Raw genomic sequence first — 11,216 nt, 5'->3', positions numbered from 1 at the left:
CCCTGAAAATCATTTTAAAAACCATTAACGCCGATGAGAGAAAACGAGTCACCCAACAGCTGGCGACGATTTTCAGGGCCGCCAGTCGGTTTACGTGAGGGACACTCAAACTAAACTTTTCCTCAGGGACCGAGGAGATAGCCTGTCCCCTCCACAAGAGGTCGTTGATGTATTAAAATTCCCCAGTGCTGGGATCCTAACGCACAACATTTCGATTAATTTCATTTGGAACATTTGGAAGTACGAAATCTCTCTATCATCACATAAAACAGAATAAATATACTTGTTTTTGATGCTTTATTTTATTTTCAAAATGTATATTTTTATTATATTTATAAAACCTAAATGAATGCCCTTATCAACCTCATTCTGTATCAAAAACTCATTGCATGGATTTCATTTTCACAGTGACTACAGGATCATTTAATCATTCAACACCTCTGGGAAATTTTTAAAAAACTTTAAGAAAAAACACGTAAGAATAACATTCAGGTTCATCAGTTGAGCATGACACCATCGAAACCCCAAACTAATGTCAGGAGGCAATTTTTCCAGAAGATTTGCAATACATTTGACTAAGTGGCAGAAAGAAACATTTTTTCCTTTCAAGTAACATATTTTATTTCAATATCCCACTTTTTCTTTTTTAAATGACTTGAACTTATTAAATCCATGTGGGTTGGGGTCTGCCTCTTCAGCAAATTAAATGACACCGATCCCAAACCTTTTGTTTGGTCATATGGTTTCATATTTTAAGAATTTATAGTTGTATGGGTACTTTACAGCCTCCTTACTTTACAGCCTCCATGGTATTACAATCCTTAAAAACACCTCATAAGCACTAAATTTGAAAACTAAAATAATTTGTCACTAGAAGAAATGTGATGCGTTCACAGACAAAAAAGGAAGAAATAAATCGGGTTCATTTCTTTTATATACTCGTTGATTTAGTCTTGCAAAATTTTGTAAACCCAGAACATTTGGAGTTGCGCTGCTGTTTTAAAACTTTACCTCTCCCTCCTCTTCTGACCAAAACACAGGAGTGTGTGCCCTGGTTGGTTACGCGCTGGATATGGGAGCCGCGCGCTGATTGGTTACCTGGTCCTCATTGTCATGCTGTCAATCCACATCACATGGTCCGGCCCCTAGGCCTATTAACAGATGAGCTTGGCGAACAAGTTTACAGACTTCTGTTTCAGAGCCGTGGAGGAAGGAGCAGTTTGAGCGGAGAGAACCTAGAAGCACCTGCAGGCACATTTGCCTCTTAAGGCAGAACTTTTTTCCAAAAAAAGAAAAGAAAAACATCATCTTATGAGATCGGTCAGTACATCTACCTCTTTGACTTTTGGCGTTATTTTGTGAACTTTTTATGTGCCTGTGAGTGAACACTAAAAGCCGCCTGAATGTATAACATGATGGAAACCGAGCTCAAGACCCCGCTCCCGCAGTCCAACTCGGGCTCGGCGCCGGGCGCAAAGAACAACAGTGCCAGCGACCAGGAGCGGGTAAAGCGTCCGATGAACGCCTTCATGGTCTGGTCTCGGGGTCAGCGGAGAAAGATGGCTCAAGAAAACCCTAAAATGCACAACTCTGAAATCAGCAAGCGCCTCGGTGCTGACTGGAAACTTCTGACCGACAGTGAAAAGAGGCCATTCATCGACGAGGCCAAGCGTTTACGGGCTATGCACATGAAGGAGCACCCGGATTATAAATATCGTCCCCGCAGGAAGACCAAGACCTTGCTCAAGAAAGACAAGTATTCTTTGCCCGGGGGACTGTTGGCGCCAGGAACCAACCCCGTCAACAACGCTGTGTCAGTGGGGCAGCGAATGGACGGATACGCGCACATGAACGGGTGGACAAACAGTGCGTACTCCCTCATGCCGGACCAGCTGCCCTACCCTCAGCATCACAGCATGAACAGCCCACAGATTCAGCAGATGCACCGGTACGAGATGGCAGGCCTGCAGTACCCGATGATGTCTTCGGCGCAGACCTACATGAACGCAGCTTCCACATACAGCATGTCTCCAGCGTACACGCAGCAGACCACCAGCGCCATGGGACTGAGCTCCATGGCGTCAGTGTGCAAGACCGAGCCGAGCTCACCACCGCCGGCCATCACGTCCCACTCTCAGAGGGCGTGTTTGGGGGACCTGAGGGATATGATAAGCATGTACCTGCCTCCCGGCGGGGATAGCGCAGAGCATTCATCCCTGCAGAGCAGCCGGTTACACAGCGTCCATCCGCACTATCAGACCGCGGGGACTGGCGTTAATGGAACGCTACCTCTCACCCACATCTGAGAGTGGCACGCAAAAATCCCCCCACACAGACTTTTAAAAACTTTTTCAAAAAGTTACGGATACTTGAACTTGCTAAAGAGACAACGTTCAGCAGTTTTGTTTTTAAAAAAGAGAAACGCGCTTTTATCTTCTGACGTGTCCATTTTAAAAGACGTTTAAATGGATCGAAACTGAACGTTGAGCCCGCCAGAGTAAATTGCGCTGCAAAGAGGCTTTTTATCGCGAGTACGAGCAATTAACTTATGTAGAAGAATTGGACTTCTATATTTTAAATGATGCCATATTTTCTCTCTATGAAAAGGCATGTGGCCTCGTGAAGGGGCTGGTGTATTTCAGAAAAGCTGGATGGAAAGTTGTTTCATAAATGTTTACACTTAATTTGTAGACTGTCAGTTGTCTCGACTGTGTCCAAATTTTGTAGTCTTCTATTTTTTTTTTTCTCTTCCCTTCCTCCCAGTGAACTAGGTTAAAGGAAATGTAAAGACAGTGCGGGTCGCAAACGCAAGTTTTATTTATAGTAAGATTTTTTTTTCACTTTTTTTGTTTTGTTTTTGTTTTTTAGCTTGTGAACCCGAAGTTTTGTCACGTAAACTGTTCAATTGTTTTATTTTTTGTAAAATATTCTGTTCTGTGATGGTTTTTGACAGTGTCATGTTTGCTCATTTCCCTGAACGAAAAGGTTTATTTAAACTGACGTTTCTACATATTTTAAGACCATCCTCTATTCTTAAATGCTGAATAAATTTCTACGAAACGTTACTTGTGACTCAGTCTCGTGTGTATGTGTCTGTGTGTAATGTGAATGACGAGAATGTGATATAAAGGTGATTTAAAAAATAAATAAATAAATAAATTATAGGCCTTTAGACAGACTGAAAGTCTTCTTTTCACAAACCATCTGAAGACCAAACAATTGGCATTTACATTTGTAAGATGTGTTCATAAAAATGTTTTCTCTTTGAAAATGTCAAATCAGTTGGTTATTCAAGCACTTCCGATTTTCTTACACAGAAGCACAAGCAGGGGAGGAAAAATGTTTCATTGTTTTAGAAGGTATAAACATAAATTTCATTTTTGGTCTAATTTTGAACATCGGCTTAATAAGGAGTGTCATAATTCTTCATTAGATAACAGGCTTTTTGTTAAATATATGAAATGAATGTTTGCTCTTGTTGAAAAGCTGTATGTTCCCTTAAATTCACAAATAACTCAGTTTTCATAGGTCAGATGGGTTGAAAACAAACCATGTAAAAGTACTTGATTTCTTAGGTTGGTTTTTATTTTGTCTCATTTGAATAAGTCTTTAATATACAATAATTACCTTTTTTGTATTTTTTTGTATTTTTTTTTTTTTAACTTGAAAAAAATATAAAAATCTAAGATGTTTTAAACTAAAATGAATTAGACTGGCAGATCCTTATATAAACATATTCAGATTGTATTTAAACTGGTAACATTTTACTAAATAAGACTATACCATATACTATCAGAATATTATCTGGAATGTGATATGAAAAAGTTTACTTTAATGCGTCAGCACTCATTAACGATACTTGGTACATCAGTGATGTACCAAGTATCGCTGATTCACAACTTTGTTTGGCAGAAAATGTTGTATCACTTAACAATCAGTCATACAAAATGTGATCTTATTATTTCAAACTTTTATTTGATTTATATGTGAAGAGATTTAGTTCTCGTGTACCTTTTGAAACGTTTTTAAATTCTACTCTTTGTCAGTCTGTGCCTTGGTTCTGTTAAACTCTTGCCATGACTCTGAAAACTCTCTATGCTCTGATTTTTATTTTTCAATAAATTCTCAATTTATAAACGTGCCACATTTATAAAACTTAATCTCCTTTAATGCACGTACTGTTCCTGACGCTAAGGTGTTTTGAAGAATGGACTGGCCTGCTGTTGCAGTGTACCTTAGGATAAATAAGCCCTGGCCCACCAAGAGGGCCTAAGCGGTGGCGGTCCCGCTGGCCTTCCCACACTCCCCTTTAGGACTTGATCCACAGCTCAGCACAGCAGCCTAGATTAGCCCCACGCACCTTTGTGGAGGGAAAGATTATCCAGACCTCCCTGCATTCACTGACAGGTTTTAAGTCACTCTAGCGTGCCAGCAGCCACCCGTCACCTAATCACACTCTCCTACTCATTTTTTGGTAATTAAGCAGCTTTTCTCTTCCTGGTGCTCAGTGTTAGAGGAGTTTGTCGTAGTCTCGTCAGAGCAATATTTTATTTATTTTGATTTATCAAATTCAGTAATATTGGATGACTTTCACCAATACGACTCTCTGGATAAATGCACCAACACGTGGGCTTAGGCTTAACAACTAAAGGAAAAGTATAAATATGTTGGGAGTGAAAGATTTTCTTATAACTCCAGTTTGACTCTGTTCTTTCTATAATCACCTGGATTGCCACAGAAATGTAACGTCTACTGATGATTTAGGACTTTACTGCTGTGGTTGGTGGAAGGTGTGCGCATATCTATTGACTGCGTTTGAATATTCTGGCAGTTAGGCCATCTGAGTTGGGCTCCCCACCACACCACCCCCACACCCCCTCGCTGTCCCCCTGCTGAGTGCCCAAAGGGCCTCTCTCTCTCTCTCCTGTCATGTGGAGCTCTGTGCCCACTCAGCAAGTGCAGGCATATCCCACTTCCATCTGCCTATGACCTCACAGCCCCAGTTTGTTTAACCCCCTCTCCAAAAACTAACCTAATTATAGCCCTGTAAAACATGGCTTCAGCAGATTCCCAGTGGATTCTGCCACTCTGCGTCTGTGCACACCTATCAGTCTGCCAACACAGACTCTTGACTTGACAGCAGCAGCTCCATGAGCCATGTTTCTGTCAGTCCTGTTTTTCTTAGGTCTCTCCCCATATTATGTCAGAACATGCCCTGCCAGTTGCACATTTTATGAAAGTATATAGGTAAAATAGATGGCCTAACCAATAGGAGCGTGCTTTACCTGTCCTTTTTACGTCAATGTGATGAGTGGAAAATCTGTTTGTGACATCACGTTTCCTGCTTGACTGGCTGGGCAGCTTCCAACAAGAACACACCTTCTGAGCACGCTCTCAAATCTTTATATAATCTCAGACTCAAATCTGAAGCCTCCTCTAATACACAGATCAGACATCAGCTAAGAATGCAGTCTGAATGTAATGCATGAATGGATGAGTGCTATCCCTATGCCATACATTCATCGATGTGTGAAGGCCTTTGCGCCTATGACAGATTCAGACTGTACCCATTTACTGTGTCTAGTAAATCCAGGAGACCCGTTTGATCTGAGCCTGAAGAGGCCTATAGGGTGGCCTGTCCAGCTTGGGGAGGCCTGTCCGGAGTGGTGGGACCTGTGTGAGGTAATGAGATTGACAGCAAAGTGCTGTGTGTGTGTGTGTGGAGGTGAAGGGGGTTGGGGATGAGGTTAATCTCTCTGAACTGGGGCAGATGTTGTTAACGAGCTCCTCTCAGGTCGACTCCCTGCGTGGGAAAATGGCATCAAATCCTCCTGGGGTCAGGGCTTCTGGGCTGACCCACAGAGAGCCACCCCTCTCCACTGCACCGTCCTCTCCATTCACTCACCCACTCAACTCACACATTTGACAGCCCTCACCAGACACGGCACAAAGTCACATTTTATCTTCTTCTTCTTCTTATTATGATTTTATTTTTTTCCCACCTATCTTCTTTCAGCAATGTAGGTTCAGGCCCTCACATGAACCTATGTGAACACTGACGGACTAGTTGCGTGAGTGATGCAAAAGTTTCATTAATGATAGCTGTGGTTGGCTCATTATACATTACACAACCACAAGGAATGCTGAGTGGGAAATGCTTCAAAGACAAGCATGCCGCCACTCAAGAAACTGCATCCGCCCAGCAGGGAGTTACCTGCGTTAATACCAAAGAAAGTAAATTAGTAGAATTACGGCCTTTATAGACTTTCAGGCACCAAAGGTAAAGCAAACTATAGAGTAGTGCACGTAGATACATTTATAATATAAATAATTGATCTCTAATTGTGTTTTCTTGACCTTCTTTGCTTCTGTGGATTTCTAGAAACACCTAAGTTAAAAAAGAAATCACATTTACTTTTCAGATATTATTGTTTATACTTTTAGGGAATCTGTTTTTTACATAACTGCAGTTAAACAAAAGGGAAACTGAGCCATGTGTGCAGGATTGACCTATGTACAGACTGAATGTCCTGTAAACAAGTTAGCTGTGATGTGGCTACTGCTCATCAGTCATCTCCAGAATGGGCATGTCTCTGTACAATATCATGTCAACATGCCTGCTGTAGGGGTTATCCAGACTTAGGTTCTAATGCGAGGGTCATCCATTAAGGTGTCTGACTCTGAAGGTGTGTTTACTCTGTCCCAGCAGGTGTGTGTGAATATGAAACTTGTCAAATATAAGACGGGATTACCGCCGCTTTTGTCCCAAACAAAACAAATACAAATCACGCGAACAGCTGAAATGGGAGGAATCAGTTTTTGTTTTTTCTTTTTGTATGTTTGGAGAGTTTTTCTGATGAGAGCCCTTTGATATTTTGTTCAGCTAAGCACTGCTGAGCTTTACTTGAACTTGTTTTCGCTTGTAATTGTGGTCGGAGGAAAATGTGCAAAACCACACACACACACACACAAAGCACACAACCCAGAATGAACCAGGATTAAGAGGCTTCTTCCTGAATAACCTGTAATGACAATTACATACAAACGGCTGGTTCTAATGTATGTTCAGGAAAGCTCAGGAAACCAAGCGAGTCACTGTCGTGTAAAAGTGCATCAGCTGCAGATGGTCTCTTTCTATAGCACACTTTACTTTGTCTATGAACACTGGAGCATGTAGTGTTGCTTCTTATTTGCCAAACTGGAATCTGACCCCGCTTTTGACCTGTCTTGGAAGCTTGGAAAAATCGGGCCAAGTGTATGTGAGCTGATGAATATAGTATGCCTAAGGACAGCAAAGTGAGTATGAGACGCTGCAAGACAATATAGAGTCAGGGGAATAAGGACTTCAGGGGATACAAGGCAGAAGATTAGGCTGCTCATCTAGGCCAGCGATATTGATTATTTTCTTAAGGACAGTGAGATAAAACACAGATTGACAGACACACAATAGTACAGTGGCGAATCTGCTCCATCAAAATCTGCCGATCATAGCACTAATGTCAAGAACTCTGAACATTCGGTAACTTGTCCCAGTGTATGCTCTCCATCCAGTGTAGTTAGCGTAAAACCCCAAAAAATGCTGAAAGCCAAGTAATTGCAGTTGGATGCATCCAAAACACATCAGGACATTCAGTTTCCTGGAAGAAATGACCCGGTTGCGAGGACTTTGTCTTTTAGAGTGTGTGTGCAGTTTATGGGGGTGTAAGCCTGGGAACATGGGGGAGGTGGCACACACTCTGCTACGGGTCAGTCCTGACTGACTGTCACTTATTGATTAGTTGCCATGGAGAGTTAGTCAGGCCATCTCTCTTGGAGGTGTGTCCCTGAGGGCCAGCAGCACTGCCCAGATGAGCCTGTGAAGGCTTTGTCTGCAGGGGGTTGAAAGTGTTTGTGTGTGTGTCCGTGCATGCATGCACATCTTACGTACACTCTCACTCACGGTTCACCCCTCCTCCTTTTGACCCCCTGCGGGCACTTTAACTTACACTTTTTTCTCCTGAGTGGACGAACTCCTAACTAATCTGCAAAATCTCTGAGAAAATGTATCACTGTTTATGCTTACACCTCCTCCCAAGGGACTTGCTATAAAGGGAATTGTAAACAAACTGTTCAAACTTACTGAGCTGTGAAATCCCCTTCATATCCCATTCTCATGTGATCTCCACCTCTCTGTTTTTGTATTGTAATTTTTTTCTATCAAAACATAGGAAGAAAGAGTAATCACACTCCATCTCTGTGGAGGGTTTACTCCACAGAGATGGAGATTCTGGACTTGGTGGTGCAGGACGTGGCAAACGACTCCAGTGAAAGCCCAGTGGGGGATGGTGATGGTGCTGGACTTTACAACTTTTGGAAATTATTTGTAGATTCAGATCTACAGGAAGAGAAGAGGAAACTAGTAGAAACAAGGTGGAGGATGAGAGATAAAGAGGCAGAAAGATAAGGCAACTATCTGTGCTTTACAGTGTCATGGGTTCTACTGTACACATTCCATGTCTGCACTGTTCTTATTATTCTAGAGGAGTTTTCACCAGGTGAACGTGAGAAAGGAAATGTTTGATGCAGATGGATCAGGAATTTAAATGGTCTTTATCCTGCCCACTCACTGAACACTGACAGCCTAAACCAAACTGAAGAAGGGAGAAACTGACCTATATTCTGGTGTGCGATATAAGTTATTTATGAGTAAGTTTGTGAGCAATAAGTGTCCTGAGAACACCTTTACCTTCAAGAGGCTGCTGATATGTTTGTAATGTGATGTTCCTACCGTTAATTAGCTTTGCTCTCCTACAGCTTCTTCTTCTTTCCCATTAGTGAAAATGAAACATGTCTTTGATTGGCTTTGATTTTGTTACAATTTTCCACTTCTAATCAATACTTTGTAATGTGAGCCAGCGAGCTGATGGACATAGAGTACAAGATTTACCGCTGCAGAAACTAATTTGAATGTTTTAATTATTATACATTTTTTATTTTAAACATAAGAACGTACCTAAAGCACTCTGACCATGATGACTTCATTGTAAGTATTGCAGATTTGTCATGTACATTTTGATGTTTAAATGGTAGTAGCATATTCTAATACATAATTTACTCTGAACATGCCTAAAGTTTCAAAATGAATTAATCAGAACTGACAGACAAGGACCGTCTGAATAAATGTAATTTCTTTGCATAAAAATGATGGATAATAATAAATAACGTTTTAATATTAAAAAATCTGTCATACAAGAAGGAAACAAACAAATAAAACTTTTAATAACAGTCTATTTCTAGAAAATATAAAGGGTCCTAATGGGGTCCCATTGAGGATTAAAGTAAAGTACAATTGTTTAGTGGCATGATGACATTGCTTTGGGCATTTTATTTTTTTAGAAGTTGTAAAATTATATTATATATAATTGCTGAGGGTAGAACTCATTAAAGTCACACAACTTTCAGCAAACTTATTTGAAAAGAAAAAAGTAAATAATGACACCAAACTGCCTACATTTTAGGGCCAATTTTAACTACATTCCCTGCACATGCAAACCTCTTTTAAAATTTCTTTTAAATTTCCCTTTGAACGGTAATACTGCTGGTTTGTTTACAGCTTGTCTACAATGTAGGTCAGATTACAGCATCTCAGTATGTATATGTGATAAGAAAAAAACAACAGCTGAAAACAACATTTTTAATTGTGCATAACTGGATGTATCCATTAATTCTCCTCCCATTCTTGTTTCTTCAAGTTTCAAGACGGCTTTTAAAAAGAAAAGGTGATCTGGAAACTTCTTCTCCTTTCAAGGATATGCGCACAAATTTCCCAGCCCGAAACTTGACAACGGGCCTCTGCTATTCCTGCCTAATATCACACCTTGGATGCATAAACATGCCTGTGCTCCACACATCACCCCACACCGGGGGGCTTGCATGGCTTTAGTGCAGCGCTGTGACACCAATCAGGGGAGATGGCGGGCTCCTTTGTCATGCAAACACCACTTGCTTCTTGTCTTATTCAAATGTCTGCCCTCTCTCTTTCTCCTCTCCCTCAGTCTCTCTCAACCCCTAGCCTGCTTCGCCCCGATCTGCCCCCCCCCCCCCTTCCCCTCCACCCCCGACTTCAGCCCTCTCTCTGTCTCTCGCTCCTTCTCAAGTCCAAGTAAATCCATGCTGAGAGAAGAGGGAGCCTCCAGGCCCGTAGCTGCTGAGGCAGGCCTCTCTCCTGGGGGTCAGCCTGTGTCTCAGCGCATGGAGCTGTTTCCACGCCCAACGAAGTCCATTTCATATTCAAATGTTACAATCAGGCCTCTGACCCACAGGGGGCTCTTTATGGTTGCGGCCCCAGGTCGCAGGGTCAAGATGGTGATTTAATAGCTCAGGCAGAGGAAAAGAGTGGGGGAGCAAAGTGATTTAGGGGATGAATGAGTAATAAAAAAGCATTTTTCCCAAGTTGTCATGTAAATTTCAATCCTTATTCAATACGAGGCTCCCTTCAAACTAGAGATCTTCGTCAATGGCTTTCTAGTGGACTTTAGCCATTCAAAATTAAGAAAGTCCATTTTCTGCTTTTACTCTTGACTTGTGGTTGGTGTAAACAGTAGCGGATGGCGAGCCGACTGAGGCTTAGGGATGGAGATAAGGAGACGTTAAAGAGTCTTCACGCTTGTATGGTGCCACTGTGTCTCCTATGTCCTCACGCTCTGGAGTGGCCTGTTATTCCTGTCCACGAGGGTGTGTTCCCAGCACAACAACTCCTGTAACACCGGCAGTTTGGAGTGCTCATGTATGAATGTGTGATAGAGAATCAAGTTAGAGCCATGTGGGCTAACATATTGCATGTGTAGATGGTAACTCATAACTTTATGGGGAAACTAAGCTGGACTGGAGTTTCTTCACTGGCACCAGACCAGTTCTTCTGTTACTCACATGACATGTACTGTTCAGGCCTTCAATTAAACTGACTCACTGAACCACAAACAAGATCCCAAAGCCTGCTTGACATTGAAGACGGATTTATTTCTTTTCTGTTTTTCATGTCAACATTTTTATTTGATTGTACCGCTATTGTTAATATTTTCAAATTAGGAATGCTGGGTATCCGGTTAATTATTTCTAAATTAACAGATGAAAAGATTTAACAAAATGAGTCAATTTAGCTAATAGTAGTGAATTGACATCTACTCTAATCAGTCAGCATTTGCTAGAGTTTCACAGTACTCCTAAGTTTTGGGATT

General features: G+C 41.6%; 1 protein-coding gene across 1 annotated transcript; it reads left to right on the top strand.

Moving 5' to 3' along the window:
* The first annotated feature begins 1,113 nt into the window (after positions 1-1,113).
* On the top strand, positions 1,114-3,065 carry sox3 (SRY-box transcription factor 3). The gene has a single exon (XM_042221007.1). It carries the CDS (start codon positions 1,404-1,406, stop codon positions 2,304-2,306), a length of 903 nt encoding a protein of 300 aa, XP_042076941.1. The 5' UTR covers positions 1,114-1,403; the 3' UTR covers positions 2,307-3,065.
* The last annotated feature ends 8,151 nt before the right edge of the window (positions 3,066-11,216 follow it).

This window comes from Haplochromis burtoni, unplaced genomic scaffold (assembly GCF_018398535.1).
Source record: "Haplochromis burtoni strain Fernald_Lab_line unplaced genomic scaffold, NCSU_Asbu1 Contig_4, whole genome shotgun sequence".
Taxonomy (NCBI): Eukaryota; Metazoa; Chordata; class Actinopteri; order Cichliformes; family Cichlidae; genus Haplochromis; species Haplochromis burtoni.
This window is presented reverse-complemented; position numbering and strand designations above follow the sequence as displayed.